Source organism: Oreochromis aureus, linkage group 20 (genome assembly GCF_013358895.1).
Source record: "Oreochromis aureus strain Israel breed Guangdong linkage group 20, ZZ_aureus, whole genome shotgun sequence".
NCBI classification, from domain to species: Eukaryota; Metazoa; Chordata; class Actinopteri; order Cichliformes; family Cichlidae; genus Oreochromis; species Oreochromis aureus.
The window spans coordinates 6,637,334-6,657,122 of record NC_052961.1 but is presented as its reverse complement, the minus strand read 5'-3'; the positions used below and the strand labels follow the sequence as shown (position 1 = coordinate 6,657,122).

General features: G+C 44.9%; 1 protein-coding gene across 1 annotated transcript in view; it reads left to right on the top strand.

Moving 5' to 3' along the window:
• agap2 (ArfGAP with GTPase domain, ankyrin repeat and PH domain 2) overlaps positions 1-19,789 on the top strand; it is a 37,371-nt gene that overhangs the window by 4,403 nt on the left and 13,179 nt on the right. The window contains exons 2-7 of the mRNA XM_031725708.2: positions 9,687-9,745; positions 14,538-14,625; positions 14,802-14,887; positions 15,020-15,155; positions 16,834-16,968; positions 17,129-17,247. Coding sequence (XP_031581568.1) covers positions 9,687-9,745; positions 14,538-14,625; positions 14,802-14,887; positions 15,020-15,155; positions 16,834-16,968; positions 17,129-17,247 — 623 coding nt within the window. The remainder of the gene's footprint in view (positions 1-9,686; positions 9,746-14,537; positions 14,626-14,801; positions 14,888-15,019; positions 15,156-16,833; positions 16,969-17,128; positions 17,248-19,789) is intronic.

Sequence of the window (19,789 nt, the reverse complement as noted above, 5' to 3'; positions counted from 1 at the left end):
ACTGCTGCTAAAAAGAGAGCCACCACTCGTTTGGACTTAATAAGCGAGTGGGACGTGGTCGACTGACTGTGTGCCAAGGAAAAGGCTGAAAAAAGGCAGAGGCGAGGCAGAAGAAAAAGGTGCTCCTGGGAGCTAAATGAAGACATTTAAATGTGAATCTGACTGGTGTTCACTGCAGCACGGCAGCAGAGCGAGAGGCTGAGGTGGGGGGAAGAGAGTGAGGGCAGCTCATAGTGAAGGAGAAATAAAAAATCACCCAGCATGACCACTGCCCTTGGCCACAGTCCATCTGACAGCACCCGCTGCATGAGTGTCAGTGTGTATGTGTGTGTGTGTGTTTGTCTTGGGGTAGCTTTGTCTGCATGCATGCCAGTGACAGTATTTATGTGTGTCTGCCTAATTTTGTTTTACATGTGGGTGTCTGTGTCCCAATAATGAGATTCACCAACTGCAGCACCCCAGCCTGCACTTTAACTCCCACTGGCATGTCATGTCCCTGCTCGCACTTGTTAAAAATGGATTTTACATTCACATAATGTCACAACTCGGTGTGTGTGTGTGTCATTTTAAAAATCAGCTCAGCTTGATCTTCCTGTCTGAGGTTTTTTATCGCGACTCCTCTTCGGTGTTTGAGGCATCGGCCGCCGCTCCTCTCAGGTCGTGTGTTTTCCCCTTGAGCCAAAGGCTGGTTGTCAGAGGTCCTTTGTATTCAGCGCGAGTAGTTATTGCCCTCTCGCTGACTGTGGAAGGGAGGGGGAGCGGGCTGAGCAGGTGGACAGTCACATCCTGTATTATGGGATGATGGTGGGAGGCTGAGAGTGGTGCAACCGTGCCGGGAGACATCCTCTGATTTCACTTTTTTTTTAATCAGAGAGTAATTAACACAAAATTACACCCGGTAATAACTCACAAGATGGATGTGTAATCATGTTTGCTGCAGTGCTTCTGGTGTTGCACACAGCATAATTGCAGCAGTTCCTCTTGCGCTTTCGTCTTCGCCAGCGAGATTAAGATCAATCAGCAACTATTTTGATATTAAATTTCAGTTTTGAAGGAGAACAATGACAAAAATCTATCTTTCAATCTCCTCAAATGTGTGAATTTTCTGTTTTCGGTTGTCTTACATCAGAGTGAATATTTGGAAGTTTTTTTAAAAATTATTTTATTATATATGATATTTCATCAAGATGTTCTTGCATTTTTGCGCTAGTTTCCGAACAGTGAAGGTGTAATTATGAAAATAGCAGACAAGTCTTTTTTCCATGTGCTGTTTGTGCACAAGTTTCACTCACAGGTGATTTCCTGTATCTTAAAACACAAAGAAAACCTTTTCATTACGTGCAAAAAGCGCAAATAAAACATGTGTGATTAATTATTCTGGTCATATTTTCCCCTCTGCGGTTCAAAAATTGATGTCCAATACCCTCTTATCCTCTCATGCTGTGAGCCCACCCACTTCTGCTAATGAACACATGCCGTAAAAGGCAATACACTACAGATCAATACACTCACAGGAAATCTCTTTCACTCACACACACACATGGACACACACATGTTCAGAAAGACTGTTTTTTATATCCAGGGAGCCACTGTGATAAAGAATGTACAGAGGGAAAGAAGGAGGAGGAGGAGGAGGAGGAGGAGGAAGGACATGGAGGAGATGATTGTGCCACCAGAGCCAGGAAGATTGTAACACCTTAGCAACAAACAAGCCAAGCCTCCTACTGAGGAGGAGCTATACGAAGCCACACACACACACACACACACACACACACACCCACATACATACACACATTCACACAAATAGACAGCTGAATGATCTTGATGAAGATTTTCTGGCACTTGGAAAAAACACCCAGCCTGAGTGCCTTTTTTTCCTTCTGCGTCGCGCAGCACACACACACACACACACACACACACACACACACACACACACACACACATACACACAAACAAACACACACACATACGTACATCCTTTTCCCACTCTTTGTCATACCCGGCTGAACCCTGCACACTTGCCTCTCCTTACCACTGATCTCTTCTCCTGCAGCCTCCCCTCATTTAGCAGGTCCAGTTTGTGTGTGTGTGCATTGATGATTTACCACCAGTCCCTGCCTCTCACCCCCTCCTCATCCTCTCCGGCACACAGGGAGAAAGATGGAAGGGAGGGGATGGGGATGAGCCGTAAAAAAGCAGGGACCCTGCACCGTCTGAGAGGAGCAGCAGGAGAAGCAGAGGGAGAGAAAATAGAGGAGGGGAAGGCGAGGGAAGAGAAGCAGGATCGCTCTGCATTGTATGGATCGCCTATTGGAACAAGGAGGGGCATGTAGAGGGAGGGACATTGGAGATTCCTATCAGCGAACGGAGAGGAGAGAGAAATGCAGAGTGCGAGAGAGGAGAGCTGTGCATGTGTGAGGGTGTGTTGCATGTGTGTGTGTGTACGTGATGAGATTTGGACTCGCTGAACCTGTGCGACGGTGTCTCTGTCAGAAGGCTTCACAGGCAGTCGAGGAGCTGTGACTCGCCTCAGCGTCTCCACTTGTGCTTGGCGCCTGATGCGCTCACAGGACACTGGCTGCCCAGGAGACAGTGAGAGGGGCGTGATGGCCGGACGCGCCCTCGCTCGGTCATGCATCTCCCCAGATTTCCATCCGTCTTCTGCTGGCTTCTGCTCCCGATCCCCTCCAGCCCTCATCGGTGTCCTTCCTGTGCGTCTCCGTGAGCCTGCCTGCCTTTTTGCCGCCACGCTCTCTGAATGGATGCTGCTGTCAACACGCATGTGAGGTGTGCAATGAGAGCCCATGATTTGGACTGGACTGCATTCAGCTCGGGAGGTTACTGTGCCATGCTGCTTTAGGATGACACTAATGAATTTTTAAAGACTTCACCTTTTCACTTTACAGCTGCTCTCCAGTACATCCTTGATGACGTATGATGCAGGGCAGCTGTTATTCCGAATGAATCAAGATTTTTGAAGCGGTTGGACTGAGCAACATGTAAGCTGAGGGAGTGCTGCACATAAAATAAGGTCATGTAAATGATTACCATAAAGAATGAGGCATCAGACACCATAATGAAGATATTTTTGTCTCAGTGGCTGCATGCATGTGTTGTGGATAAATTTTAATTGGGTGTTTTCTAGGAACAAAAGAGCTGCTTTCACTGTACTGACAGTGGTCCTGAAGGTTGTCAGGAAGGGTGGATTTCGTTTTTGAATCACAGAGAAATGACAATTAGCGTGAGAGAAGAAATCCGTGACGGAAATTAAAATCTGAAACAAAGAAAGAGGGATTTGGGGGATGGATGAGCCCAAGAGTCTCTCTGCTGTTGTGTCTTCCGAGGAGAAACTTAATCTTCCTCCGTGTAAGTTTTTCGTCCTTGTCGTGTCGTCAGATTGTTTCACATCCGAACACGCTGGCAAAGCGTCAGTTGTTCATGTTGCTCTGTCTGGTTTCATTCATCTACTGTGCGTCTACTGAAGCCTGACCACATGAGTGGAGGCGGCGCCCTGCAGCAACGCACCACCTACCTCATTTCCCTCACCCTGGTCAAGGTAGAGGCTGTGGAAGAGAATGGAGATGAGGCCAAGAACAGCAACCAGGGAAATGAGGTGGAGGTCAGACCAGGAGAAAGGCCGGGAGATGAGAGAGTGGAAGCTGAAGGTGGAGCTTCCACACAGACTGAAAATGGAGCTGGAGTGGTTTTAGGGGAACCACAAAGAGCTGAAGATGCTGTCATTGTGAAAGGAGGCACTGATGAACTCAAGGAAGGGGAGAGCAGATCCCTCAGCCCTCTGACAGATAAACTACCCTCAAATGTCCCCAGTAAAGTGGCTGAAAAGCCACCATGCAACCTCTCTATCCCCTTACCTGCTGAGAGAGTCACAATTCAGAAGACAAAGTCAGCAGATGTAGTCGAGAAGCCGTTTTCCAGCCCGGAGGCAAAGCAATGCAGGTCTCCATCTCTAACCACAACACCCCCTATGGAGGTGGCCGAGCCCAGCCGCACCCCAACCAGGACCAGCCTCCCTATCCGCCCTGCAGGACAGCGGCCCGTGAGCCTGCTCAAGTCTCACAGCAGCGTGGCCACCCGTGGCCGCGACTCCCGGGAGGGTAGAGAACGCAGCCCTACCTCAGCCCAGAGCCTTGATCGCAAGGACTGCCGCGTGACGACGCGCTCGCCAGGCCCCTGCAGGGCCTCCTGGGCCGAGGCGAGCAGGACCGAAGGATGGCGGGACCTGCAGGATGAGGCTCAAACTGGAATACAGCTGGAGATTGGAGGTGGCATGGCTGCAGTGATGAGAGACATCCCCAGAAAGGACAGGCTAAAGAGCGGCTCAACCTCCCTACCTGCACCTCCTACCCAGGCCCCCAAACCGGCTCGCAAAGGTAAAAGCCGCACGCTGGATAACAGTGACCTGAACAGCCTCTCTGAAGACCTGGGCCTGGCAAGAGAAGCTCAGCAAGGACAGCAGGGCCAAAGAGGCTCTGCTAAAGACAGAAAGATGCTCAAGTTCATCAGTGGCATTTTCACAAAGAGCAGCTCGGGGGCAGCGGGGTCATCCTCCACAGCGCCTCCCGTCTATATACAGCGAGACTCCAGTGAGGAGGAAGGTAGGAGGTCACAAACACTTTCACCTCTTCAACTTCAAATCCATCCTTCAGACAGACATTTATCAGCCTAGCCCCTTCATCTGTGCACAGGCATCCATTAGAAACGAGTTGGGTGGGGTGGGGTTGATCTTTTTAAAGAAGCCTGCACAGAATCTGTCTGCAGGCTTTAACACTGTCACGTTTCCCCAATGCCATGTGCATCTGCAAATTGATGATAGATGAAGTTCTTTGATCTGAGGATTGACAATAGAATCATCTCGGACAGTTTTAACCTAATTCCCCTCAGAGCGCGGGGCCAATTTCACATCGCTGGAGGGGTAATCTGCACGCACAAACACTGACACTAACACTCCCAACACACACACAGTTAAGCAGTGTTCCCAGCATGCCTTTAAATCTCCTAATGAAGCCAAAGGGGAGAGGAGCTGGTGGTCGGATTGCGTCGCTCCATAAAGCTGGAACGATTAGAAAAGAGGAAAGACATAAGATGATATTCGTTCACCCACGTCAAAAAAGGGAAGTGATTCACAGCTAATCAAGAACAGTTCTAATCCTGTCTTTGATAGTCCACCCACTGCATGATCTGCCACTATAAGGAGCTCGTTTTTTGTTTTTTTTTGCACCTTCTTTCTCACCCTCTTTGTCTCCGTCAGGTTGAATTTAAATTCACGTGTGAACCTCGCGTGTGCCTTTTTTAAGCTTCAGGATTGTTGGGTTGCGAGTTGAGTGGCTGCAGCGTACAACAGTGCATCTCTTTCACCAACATGTTTGCTCAAAGATGAAGCGAGTGTCGGCCTGTGGGAGCCAGCGAGCGAGGGAGTGTGTGTGTGTGTGTTTATGTATTCATTCACTCATTGTGTATTCACACTGTTACACATGCACACTGTGGATTCACTCAAATAGTCAGACCAGCCTTGCCGACTGTGCACACACACACACACACATTCACACACATACTCAATGCAGGAGGAAGTGTTGCCATGGCAACCGGCAGGACTGCTGCTTCTGCTGCTGCCGCTATAGAGCCTGATGAAACATAGGGTGGAGGAGGTGTGCTTGTGTGTGTGTGTGGATGTATGTGTGTGTGCAGCGACACATGCTTGAGAGACAAAATTTCCTAAAAACAGAATTAAGTTTTGGATGTCAGCTACAGGCTGCACACGAGGGATGTGAGGGATCACTCGTGATTGGTTTGGAGAGGGGACTGTGGATAATTGGCTTTACGTAGACATGTGTGTGTCGAAGCAGCAGAAGGATCACATTGTCTGATCATTTTTGGCACCAGCAGCAGGCCATAAAGAGAGCTTTGAGTCAGAAAGACAGACAAAGACATGCAAAGTCTGTGTGTGTGTGTGTGTGTGTGTGTGTGTGTGTGTGTGTGTGCGTGTGTGTGTGTGTGGTAGGAGTTGGCCTTTTTCTGAGGGAGCTGCCTGCAGCAACAGCTCGTGTGTAAGTGCCTTTTTTAATCGTGTGAAACACATCATCGCTGTGTGTGGTATTAGACTTAGAACCAGGCCTGAGTTTAATCATCATCTGTTTTTGAAGGACACATCACACATTCACACTGAGGATAATGGGCAGTGTATCTATCAGGGTAGTCTGCCAAAACCTCCCGGTCTCCCGTTGTCTTCCTCTAGTTCCTTTCCTGCTTTTGTATTTTCTGATAAATGCTTTTTCTTTATCAGAAAAAAAAGGAGAACACAGGCAGCGTGGCTCCTGAATCAAGAGTAATGCCTACCATTATAAAAACTGAAAAAGCCTTGTAGAGGCATTAGTGGTCCTTAGCAACTACTGCAGCTTGAAGCTGAAGATTCAGTGTTGTTTGAGAGGAAAGCCACTCTGCAGCAATCTTGGTTGCGAACCAATCTACAATCAACCCACAGCAAGAAGAAGTGTAAAACTTTTTTTAACCATGGAGATGGAGCCCTGTGCAGATATCTCTGCAGCTGTGCGTACTGATCTGCCTCAGGCACCACAGTCATCACTGTTTCAGGCTCCAGATCTTCATCTTCAATCTTATCGGAATATTTGAGGCTAACAAGACAAACCCCCATCTGTACAAGACTAGCTTAAGACTATGTACCTCCACCAAGGCTGAAAATCTCCTCCACACTATGCACCAAGACAATATTTCCCAGTTGTTTTTCAATTTGATGCGTATTTGTGTCCAAAAAGTCCAAAAGTTAATCAACTCCAAGTTGGGCGAGTCCCCGCCTCTAAAACTGTTGTCCAAAGGACTCCATAACTTTTTTCCTGCTAACAAAGAAAGAGTCATAACCACCTTGATGAGATAGAGATGTTACTTCTACAAAGCGTGTACAGGATTAATGACATGGCTTCAGTCCAGAGTGCTACCTGTCAACTAAGGTTGCTTGACACCTGCTCAACATCAGAATTAATGCTGCTACTGTGAGCATGCTTATCCTGGCTTTAGCATTACAGTACACTCAATCTGAGCTGCTACCATGTCAGCAGACTCTATTGTCACCTTAATACATACACCTAACAAAAATATGAATCCAGTCTAACACGACAGTCGTTCAGTAAATCCTTTTTTATGAGGTGTTACTGCAGGACTGTCGTGTTTCACTCCTCTAATCTTTGTAAACACACTCTGTATCTGCATGTGAGTTTGCAGATATCTGTGAGCAATGTTTGGTCTCAGAAGCTTTTTGGTTACTGTTTGTTGTCTGAGCCGTATAAACCAAACATGTTTGACTGGGTTTGGCTGCATGCAGGTAAACATGAGGAGAGTGGAGAAAAAAAAAAGAGCATTTTGAGCCAAGTGCAATGCTGAAACCAGCATTTGACCTGTCTGCAGCCTGAAACAAACCCTTAGCTCTCTTTCCTTGCCTATAAGCTCTGTGATCTCTGATAGGCTAAAAGTGAGATGACCATAAAAGGGCCACACTGATGTAATTATTTGAAACTTGGCCATGTTTAATACACGTGTCCACCATCATAACAGTATGACAAAAAAAAAAATTACAGGAAAGCATAGTAGGTTCCCTTTGATGTCTGTATTCATAGTAAAATTGTAAAATCACATGTAGTCTGTGAAACGGGAAGTTTAGGGCAAACTATCAGATTTCGAAACATCTGCTGGTTACACCGGAAGCCCTGAAACATCAGCCGCTGCCCCCAGAGGATAGGTCATTAGACGAGCACTGATGGGTTCCCAGACAGAGCACCTAAACTGGCCACTGATGCTTTTTATGTCTCTGAATCAATTTTTCTGTCTGTCTTTCCCTCCGATGGCTCTGGAGCTGCAGCTGGGTTTCTGGGTGTGGGCATCGCATCACATCGGGTGTATGACACCTCTTTTGCCCAATAGGAACGCTGGCACAGCTGTCTGCAACCGAACCACTGCAGACGACTGTGTGCCACGATCACAGACACAATTTCAAGCCAAGTTTGCAGCTAAAATTGGCCCCTGATGACTTTAAAATTAGTCGATTAGATATGTCGCTGAAGAGGAAAGGAACCCCAAATAACTTTTCATATTTTTTTATTTATAGATCCAGTAATTCCAGCTGTTTTATTTTATTTATATCAAATGAAAACTGAATTTTTTGAATTTTGGGCTGCTGACCAAACAAACCAGACCATATGATCTTGATCTCTTGACTTTCTATGACATAGACAGATACATGCATACATTATGAGTTTTAGTTTAAACAATAACCTTCCTTTAAATTTGAGAACTTTAAAACAAACTTCTAATCACAGCATAATGTGTAAAGTATTTAATATATGAATGTAGTCACTGTATCGTGTCCCACTGAACTTGGACTCAAAGCCTCAAAGATGGACAGACTAATAAAATATACACAAACTTTGCACAGCAGGTCACATTATCTCTCAGTTAATACCATTAAATACCGAGCAGACAGATAGCAACTGCACACTGGTGATTTAAGATAGCCAGAGCCCTAAGTTTAATCCAAACTGGTGATATACTAGAATTTAGGCAAACAAAAAGGCAGTTTTATTTCATATAAAAAGTCCAGATAATAACATTAGGTTAAAAAAAACCCAAACGAGCCATTTAAGGCACAAGGGGTTGAAGATAAGGAACACAGAAATCCACAAAAGACAAGCAGACAATCCAACAGTGACAGAGGGAGAGCGGAGATTATGTATAGACAGAAGGCTGATTGTAAAACGAGCTGCATGAGGGAATAAGGCACAAACAAACAATCACAAAGCAGATGAAAGGAACAAAAAGCAGGTAGTAAAACCAAAACAGGGCATGGGAGAGCACTGAAACACAACGGCTGACACTAAACACAGAAGACAGGGGGAAAAACAAGACAAAGACCTCTGAAAACTATAACAGAAATCAGCTAAACAGACCAAAATGTTTTATTTATTTGTTTATTTTCATATCTGGCTGTAAACATGATTTTCTTCATGACTGTATAGTTATTACTGGTGGGGGGTCTGTGGAAACTAATTGGTTTTGCAGGCAGTTCATTAGAGGAATCACAGTTTTTTGGCACTTCTGTGTGTCTTGTTTGTTTGTTGTTTACCTCTGGAGGCTGCTGCTTGGTAGAAACTGTGCCAGCTGTCAGGCAGAAATGTGGTTGAGTCACTGAAGTCATTCTATTTTTGTGATCATACTTTACTTTCTCTCATATGCTATTTATAGCTGTTTCACCTCCGCATGTCTCCAGGTTATAACTTCATCACGAGTCAAATATAAATATATTTAGCTGTAATTTCTTTTAGTTCAAACCTAAAAAGGTGCCTGACATCTTTGAGCAGCAGCAAGTTGAACACTAAAGGTTTCCATCGCTCAGCGCACAGCTGCCCATCATTTCCAGCACGGGGAGAGCAAAGTGGATAAAGAGCTGTGTGGCTCCACCTTGTTGGATCCCCCGTCGTGACTGAAAGGTTATATTCATTAAGGCGACCTGCCAGGCCACACGTGAGACCAGTCACGCAGCAGCTGTGTGATTTATTGCCCTCCTACAGGCTGTTAAGATGGCTGCCCTTTTTACTGTATATAATCTAAATGATGTGTCACTGCCTCGCTGACTGTTTGTCCCTGTCTGTCTCTCTCTCTAGTAAATATTGCCAACAGCCAGGAGTGGACGCTGAGCAGATCCATCCCCGAGCTGAGACTGGTGAGAAAACCCCCTTCACTGCCAGACCACATTAGAAAAAGAGGAATTTATTACAGTAATTTATAGTTAATTACCTGTATTGGAGATGAGGCTAATGTAATATATATATATATATATATATATATATATATATATATATATATATATATATATATATATATATATATATATATATATACATATATTTATTTTTTTTAATGAAAAATTAAACAATCATCAGTGAACCACTTTGAAGAGAAGACTTTTAGAAACAAAATATGTCACATCTTATGTTTTGCTGTAAGATTCTTCTTCTGGTGTGTTAAACAGATACTAAAATTACACAATTTTTGGTACAACATACCTCTAACCTTAATTTGAGATTTTAATTTGAGATGAGAGAGCACCCTCGGGATCCAGGACAAAGAGGGAAATGAAATAACAAAAAAGCTGCAAAATAAAATCCAAAAAATCACCAAAAGAAAACAAAGCAGGAATCCAAAACAAGCACCAGGTAAACTGGAGGGATGTGCTATAAAATGAGAATTATGGGTTAGCCAGCTAAAAGAGCTTAAAGCCAGTTTTTTCAGTGTCATAAAAGTGGCTCTCTCTTTACCTGTTAGATCACCACGGTAACTGATGCTGAAGACATCACCTGATGTGTAACAGGTTCAGAGTTTTTAGTTAAAATCAGATGAAAAAAATGTGATATCGTTTCTCTGCTCATTTATATATGCGACTTATTGAGCCGTACCATACCAACATCACCAAATGAATCAGTACTCGGTGTACTTGATGTATAGGTAATATGAAAATGTTTCTTTGACACTGTTAGAATGAAAAGAAAAGCAGAGGCGGCACAGAACGAAAAGCAGTTACCAAAATAAAACAGGAAGTGGAAAACGCTTCGCTTGTCTCTGAACACAGACAAGACGGAGGGAGGTAAGGGTAACAGACGACAGGAAGTCCAGAAGCATAAGAAATAAGAATAGATATCAAAGAATTCAAAACAGGAACCAAAAATACTGTACAAGAGTCAAGGACCGTGAAAAGCAGGTCAGCAGAGATTTGGTGGATATTACGAGCTTAAAAAGGTAAAGATGATTATTTCTTTTCAGCCCTGAGTTCTGTCTGCAGGGATGAATTTCCTACCTAGGCAGGACGTTTGTGCAGAGGCAGAGAAAGTATTCAAATTCTTAAACTAACTCAGGGGCGAGTGTAGGTTCAAACTATTAGGGGGGCTCAGTTCCCAATCAAAATGTCATGTATGCAGTGCCTTGTAATTAATATTAATGGAACATGCTGTTTCTAAATGTAATCAGCCCTTTTCGAGTTCTCACTCTCAATTAAATTGGATAAACATAACAATGCTACCTTCAGAAGCAGCCTAGTTAACTGGATGACCTTTTGTTGTGTCTAAGAGTGAAACTAGTACTACTTTTTAGAGTGAAAAGTCAGAGAGTTCAATCTAATCGACCCGTTTTAGGGTGGAGCCTTTAGGCAAAGATTCAGTCATTAAAGAAGTTAAAGAACCATTTGTGAAAAAACAGATAAGATAAGAAACATGCTCAACATTATTTCAGTCTGTTAATCACATAGAGGCAGTCCACCCAATCATCAAGCACTTAAAGTATCATTATTCAGTACAGACACTGGGAAACCACCCTGCCAGTCCGCAGACCTGTACACAAAGCAAACTGGTAATAGAGTTGTTTTATATTAAAGTGTTTTAATTCAAACAGTACAAACCCTCCTTTTATTATGCAGACTTGTGTGTCTGGAAAACACACAAAGCCTCCATGACATGCATGAAAAACTACTTTGTGTAAAATAATTTTTGTTTTTCCAGCTAACTTCACTTTTTGCTCTCTCATTCTACAACCTCTCTGTCCCCCCTCTCTCTCCATCCTCCTCACTCAACTAGACACTAGAAAATGACAAAAATATAAGAGCAGGTGGGGGCTGCACAATCGACAACAGTACAGCAGACAGCTTAGTTATGTGAAATCATCATCAATGAATGCGTGTAAAACAGAAGCTACACTGTTATAATTTATGGTGAATTTAAATGTTACAGTGAATAAAAGACATAAACTGTAACCTTAAACACAAACCATATCAGCTGTACTGTAAACAAACACTGAAGCCCAATTTGATCAGAATAGGAATAGAAATTTTTAACAAACTAAAATAATAATGCACATCAGCTCCTTGGCTGGCAACTCGCAATATACCAGCAGATTAGTGGATCAGAAGGTTAAAAGGAGCTAATAATCTCTGGTGGTTTAAGCTATATTAGCAAATGTGTTTGACACTCTTTAGAGAACAAATAAAAATAAGCAGACACAGCAATGTCCCCACATTATCAGAACAATTTGTACTTTGCTATATTTTAGTTAAGGTGTGTTTTAAATCTGCATCACTGAAATTAGCACTTGAGGACCTCTAAAAAGGGTCTAAATGCACCTGTGAATTAAGGTACTCATATTGCACTGCAGTGATGCTAAATAACAATTAAAAGGCCTGCATTAAAAATGTTCTGTGGCAAAGTATTAAAAGTAGAAACACTCAAATAGCCAAACAAGCCCTCTGACTAACATCATGTTAATTTATTTTGTAACTGTTTTTGCTGATGAGTTCGTTTTTAAACGGCATTTTACTGTTTTGGTTGTTGGATGTGACGCTAATTTTAACTGTAACTAATCGTGGTTTTCATAATGGATGCTGATGCTCATTATCTTCTCATTTGAGTTGCAAATTTTCAGACAATGGTGTGAAAATCTCCTCACAGTTTCCCACAGTAAAAAGTGAACAATGCCTTTTTGTTTTTGTTTAAACAACTGAAGCTATTAAAGTAATGAAAAGGGAAGAGAACAAGTCCGCACAGCGGAAAAGCTGGAATCTTAAAAAACTGGCATTTTAGCAAGAAAATAAGTATCAGAATAGCTGCTAATTAACTTTTCTGGTGGAAAATACTTGCTCATGTATATATTGGTAGTACTTTGGACTTGAATGGACAATCTTAATTTTGTTCACCCCCTTTGAGTGTAACTTAGTAGAAATGATATGACATGGCGTATGACATGTGACCTGAGCAGTGAAATCCGCATACTGACAGAAGCATATCTTGCAACTCAGCAACCATCTTTGCTGTTATTTTGAACCTCCCAAATAAATGAATGGGTAAAAATCCAAAACCTTTATTTCATTGGTCACCAAGGCAATAAACACTGTACAGGATCAAAAAAATCACAATAGATAAAAACAGTCCAAAAAGCTTTGAAAATTTGTCCCAAACCTAGATTTACCCAAGAAAACAACGAGTACATTTACCTACATTCTCAGAGAGATACTAAGGTTGCCATCACACACCTGTCTTCACTGTTGGCAGTACAACACAAAGCAGTCTCACGATAGTTTGTTATATAGTTATGACCACTGATTCATAGTTCTGGACTTAAAATTTCCCACCTTTATTTTCATATCCCTAAACATTTTGTCTGTCCGCTCTCATATGAACTGACTCAGGTCCATGTACACGAAATTTTAAAAGAAATTGCAGTTGGAGGCCAAAGGAGCTGTTGATCGAGGGATTAATTTCCCTGCTGACACCAAACTCACAAGTTTGAGTCGTATGCCACATATTTTTCACACTTTAGCCAAAATTATCTGGTCACGTTTAAACATAAAAAACTACTGGGTTTAGTTTAGAAAAAGATTAAATTAAATTAAATTGTATTTAAATAGTGCCAAATCACAGTACCAGTTGCCTCAAGTTGCTTTAGTTTTCTTAAAAAATGAGCAAGTATTCAGTGACAGTGGGAAGGGAAAATTCCTTTTTAACAGGAAGAAACCTCCGGCAGAACCGAGCTCATGGAGGAGCAGCATTCTGCAACAAAAGATGATTGTCTGGGTTAAAATACAACACTCAACACTTTTTGCATTGTTTTTTTTGGTCGCCATGTTGATGCACTTCCATCAAATGTAGCTCTATGTTCTGACTAAAAAACAACTTGACTTGAGACTTTGCCAGTGAGCCCAGAAGTTCCACCCACCTGCCATCCAGACCTTCGGTTTATGAGAGGCAGCCAATCAGAAGGAAGTTGGCTTGAAGCAGTCAAGGATAAAAATAAAGGGAAAAATATAAAGTGAAACATGGTTAATTAAATAAATGCTGATCTCAAATTAACTAATGTTCAGGTATAGCCATTTTTATTTTTATTGTTATTGTTATTGATTGTTCTATTGTATATGTCTGGTTAAAAAAATGGAGCACATAAAATGTTATGTGCCACAAATAGCTTTAGAACCATGTACAGATTAGTTCCCAAGCTCTTTAAGTGCCAATACAGGTTGTTTCAGACACCAGATGAACTGAGGTGCTGCACCAAGTCCTCGTACTGAGCAGTGAATCGTACAAAGCCTCTCTGGTGAAATCCAAAAATAAAAATATGGAGCCAGAAATGGGCATCATACTTTCCCTGTATATTGTGGAACAGGGGACTTTTACCAGATTGTATTACAATGAAGCACTTTTATAGCACTGTCAGAATTATCTTCACCTACTCACTGCTGCACATTTCTGTATGTGGATTACAAAGCAGTCTACAGGCAGAAAATACAGATTAAATAACAGACAGTCTAAACTGCCTAAAAGGAACCAAAGCTTATCCGATGGAGGAACTGAAAGTCTCTCTCTGATGCGTTTTAATTTAGTCTGAGAGTTATATTTGATGCATGGTGCTGTAAATGTGCATGCAGGCTGAACCTGAATCAACTTGTGGGTGTTGCATTTCCTTCCTCCTTCTCTCAGGGTGTTCTGGGGAGTCTGAAAAGTGGCAAATCGGCGCTGGTAAACAAATACATCACAGGCAGTTACTCCGCAGTCGAGAAACCTGATGGTAAGACACAAGCACATCCTATCTAAAAAGTGGCTTCTTGCGTGCGTGAGTTTTGTATTTAATTATGTTTAACCTGTTCAGAGAGACACCTCAGAAGCCTGGTCAGTGATATGGCTTCATCCTCGGGGTGTCACTCTGCTGAATAACCTGTCTGTCACTGTCATTGTTCCTGACAGGTGGCCGGTACAAAAAGGAAGTGCTGGTGGATGGTCAGAGTCATTTATTATTGATCAGAGAGGAGGCTGGACCACCTGATGCACAGGTGCTTCTTTGTGATGATGTGTATGTGTGTGTTTGTGTGTGTGAGTGTGACAGAACTGTAACACTACACATTTCATCATCCATCAGTGCACAGTAAGATAACATCTGCCCATCTATCCTTTTCCTCCTGCAGTTCAGCAGCTGGGCTGATGCAGTCATCCTGGTCTTCAGTCTGGAGAATGAGGCCAGTTTCCAGGAGCTCTATCAGCTCTACAGCCAGCTCAGCGCCTTCCGCTCAGACATCCCAGTCATAGTGGTCGGCACACAAGGTAAACACACAAATCAGTCATGTACCCTCAAATATTCAGAGCCCAAACCTTTATTAACTTAGTTATGGGTGACCGTGGCTCAGGGGGTTGGGAAGGGCACCTGTAACCGGAAGGTTGCCGGTTCGATCCCCAGCCTCTCTGTCCTGGTCGTTGTGTCCTTGGGCAAGACACTTTACCCTACTGCCTACTGGTGTTGGCCAGAGGGGCCGATGGTGCGATATGGCTGCCTCGCTTCTGTCAGTCTCGCTTCTGTCAGTGCGATATGGCAGCCTCGCTTCTGTCAGTCTGCCCCAGGGCAGCTGTGGCTACAACCGTAGCTTGCCTCCACCAGTGTGTGAATGTGAGCGTGAATAAATAATGGCATTGTAAAGCGCTTTGGGTGCCTTGAAAAGCGCTATATAAATCCAATCCATTATTATTATTATGTGACACAATCTTAAGTTAATCAGTCACATAACAGGAACTCAGTGCATTTAAGCTTAAGTGATGAGAGACTGTAATATCCAGTGAGCAGCAGTTCAATTCAATTTATTTCAATTTTATTTATGCCGCGCCAAGTCACAATAACAGTCCCCTCATGGCACTTTATATTCTAAGGTAGACCCCACAGTAATACAGAGAAAAACCCAACAATCATATGACCCCCTATGAGGAAACACTTTGGTGACAGTGGGAAGGAAAAACTCCCTTTTAACAGGAAGAAACCTCCGGCAGAACCAGGCGCAGGGAGGGGCGGGGCCATCTGCTGCGACCGGTTAGGGTGAGAGAAGGAAGACAAGGATGAAGACATGCTGTGGAAGAGAGCCAGAGATTAATAACAAGTATGATTCAATGCAGAGAGGTGTATTAACAAATAGTGAGTGAGAAAGGTGACTGAAGAAGAAACACTCAGTGCATCATGGGAATCCCCCAGCAGCCTACACCTATTGCAGCATAACTAGGAGGATTCAGGGTCTCCTTCCTTAGCAGCTCTCTGGGTGTAAATACCATGTTTTGCCAGAGTTCAGAGGAAAATGGTCACTGCTGCAAGCTGATAGGAACGCTGCAATAATACAAATAACCACCCGATACAATCAAAATGTCCAGAAGAAGCTCGATAAATGCACAACCTGTTAAACCTTGAAGCAGCAGAGACCCCATTGGTTGCCAGTCCTGTCAGTTAAGAACAGGAAATTGATGCTATAATGTACATGAGCTCACCAAAACTAAACAACAAACAATCGTCACATGCTCTAATGAGACTGGATTTCTGCTTCAACATTCAGATGGTGCAGTAAGAATTTAGCGTAAATAACATGAAAGCATGGATCCATCCTGCTTTGTATCAGCAGCTCAGGCTGTTGGCGGTGCTCAGATCATCTCAAACTGGTTTCCTGACAGTGATTTCACTCCACTCAAACGCCCAGCACAGTCATCAGATCTCAATCCAATAGAGCACCTTTGGGATGTGGCAGGAGCTTCCTGTGTGATGCTATCATGTCAATATGGACCAGAATCCCTGAGGAATGTTTCCAGCACCTAGTTGAATCTATGCTATGAAGAATTAAGGATTACAAGCAAGATGTGCAAAGTGTACAGCAAGTTCCATTCATAGGAATGGGTTCGTAACATCCACAACAAAAGAAGATGCTTATGGGACAAGCAGGTGTTACAATGTTGATCTTGTTTCTTTCTTTAGATAAAATCAGCAGCACCAACCCTCGCGTGATTGAAGATCAGAGAGCCAGACAGCTGTGCATTGACGTGCGTCACTCCCTCTTCTACGAGACCTGCGCCACCTACGGGTTCAACGTTGACCGAGTGTTTTCAGAGGGTGAGCTGACTCACATTTTATAAGTGATATCAGCACAAACAAAAGAACAGGCTTAAGGATGTGATTCACAAGGAAAATAAAATTAAAAAAAACCCCACCCACTACTATTTACACACTGACATTTAAAACAGACTCAACTGTTTAAGTGTTTGTTTTTCAGCTGCTCAGAAGATTGTAGCTCAGAAGAAGCAGGCGGCACTTCAGGCCTGCAAGTCTCTGCCTAACTCACCCAGTCACTCGGGAGGCTCCACACCTGGATCAGCGTCGTTCCCTGGACAGGTAACACGTCCTTTCTCGTTTTTACTGCTGGGTCACTCCCATAGGAGATACCCCATAATGCATTTGCACATTTAATGGTATATGAAACACAAACCACACATCCCTGATAGCTTTATCTTGATAATCCTGACATTTTCAAGCCTTTTTCTAAGTAACTACCTAACTTTTTGCATGTGATCGGTGGACTTTGTGTTACTGTGGCAGAAAAGTGGTAAATAAAATGAAACCGTTTTTTGTTTGGTAAGTAGAACAGATCCGCTTTCAAAACTTAGTGGTAGAAGATCTTATCTCACCACATAGAGCCATCCATCCATCCATCCTCATCCGCTTTATCCGAAGTCGGGTCGCGGGGGCAGCAGCCTAAGCAGAGAAGCCCAGACCTCCCTCTCCCCAGCCACCTCCTCCAGCTCATCCGGGGAACACCAAGGCGTTCCCAGGCCAGCCGAGAGATATAATCTCTCCAGCGCCTCCTGGTCTGCCCTGGGCCTCCTCCCGGTGGGACATGCCCGAACACCTCACCCAGGAGGCGCCCAGGGGCATCCTTGTCAGATGCCCGAACCACCTCAACTGGCTCCTTTCGATGTGGAGGAGCAGCGGCTCTACTCTGAGCCCCTCCCGGATGGCCGAACTTCTCACCCTATCTCTAAGGGAGAGGCCAGCCACCCTTCGGAGGAAGCTCATTTCTGCCGCTTGTACCCGCGATCTCGTTCTTTCGGTCACTACCCACAGCTCGTGGCCATAGGTGAGGTCGGGACGTAGATCGACCCGTAAATTGAGAGCTTCGCTTTTACACTCAGCTCCCTCTTCACCACGACGGACCGGTGCAGCGTCCGCATCACTGCAGCCGCAGCACCAATCCGTCTGTCGATCTCCGGCTCCCTTCTCCCATCACTCGCGAACAAGACCCCAAGATACTTAAACTCCTCCACTTGGGGCAGGAACTCATCCCCGACCCGGAGTGGGCACTCCACCCTTTTCCGGCTGAGAACCATGGCCTCAGATTTGGAGGTGCTGATCCTCATTCCCGCTGCTTCACACTCGGCTGCGAACCGTTCCAGTGCGAGCTGGAGGCCCCCACCCGATGAAGCCATCAGAACCACATCATCCGCAAAAAGCAGAGATGAGATTCTGAGGCCACCAAGTGAAAGCCCTCCGCCACTTGGCTGCGCCTAGAAATCCTGTCCATAAAAATTATGAACAGAATCGGTGACAAAGGGCAGCCCTGGCGGAGCCCATCACCCACCGGAAACAAGTCCGACTTATTGCCGGCAATGCGAACCAAACTCTTGCAACGGTTGTATAGGGATCGAATGGCCCGTAACAGTGGGCCAGACACCCCATACTCCCGCAACACCTCCCACAGGACACCCGAGGGACACGGTCGAATGCCTTCTCCAAGTCCACAAAACACATGTAGACTGGTTGGGCAAACTCCCATGCACCCTCAAGTATCCTCGAGAGGATAAAGAGCTGGTCCAGTGTTCCGCGACCAGGACGAAAACCGCATTGTTCCTCCTGTATCCGAGGTTCGACTAACGGACGAACTCTCCTTTCCAGCACCCTGGCATAGACTTTCCGGGGAGGCTGAGGAGTGTGATCCCCTATAGTTGGAACACACCCTCCGGTCTCCCTTCTTAAAGATGGGGACCACCACCCGGTCTGCCAGTCCAGGGTACTGCCCCTGATCTCCACGCAACATTGCAGAGGCGTGTCAACCAGGACAGCCCTACAGCGTCCAGAGCCTTCAGGAACTCGGGCGGACCTCATCAACACCAGGGGCTCTGCCACCGAGGAGTTGTTTAACTGCCTCAGTGACCTCGACCCCAGAAATTGGCGGGTCATTCCCTCATCCCCAGACTCTGCTTCCTCCTCGGAAGGCGTGTCAGTGGGATTAAGGAGGTCCTCAGTATTCCTTCCACCGTCTGACAATTTTCTCAGTCGGCGTCAGCAGCGCACCGCCAGCACTATACACAGTGCAGGTAGAGCACCGCTTTCCCCTCCTGAGACGCCTGACGGTTTGCCAGAATCTCTTCGAGGCAGTCCGAAAGTCTTTTCCATGGCCTCTCCGAACTCCTCCCACACCCGAGTTTTTGCTTCAGCCACTGCCTGAGCCGCATTCCGCTTGGCCTGTCGATACCTGTCAGCTGCCTCTGGAGTCCCACAGGCTAACCAAGCCCGATAGGACTCCTTCTTCAGCCTGGTGGCTCCCTTCACCTCTGGTGTCCACCATTTGGTTGGGGATTACCACCACGGCAGGCACCAACCACCTTGCGGCCGCAGCTCAATGCAGCAGCCCGGCAATGGAGACGCTGAACATGGTCCATTCGGACTCAATGTCCCCAGTCTCCCTCGGAATGTTGTTGAAGCTCTGCCGGAGGTGTGCGTTGAAGATCTCGCGGACTGGGGCCTCTGCTAGACGTTCCCAGCACACCCTCACTACGCGTTTAGGTGCACCGGGTCTGTCCAGCGTCCTCCCCGCCACCTGATCCAACTCACCACCAGGTGGTGATCAGTTGACAGCTCAGCCCTCTCTTTACCCGAG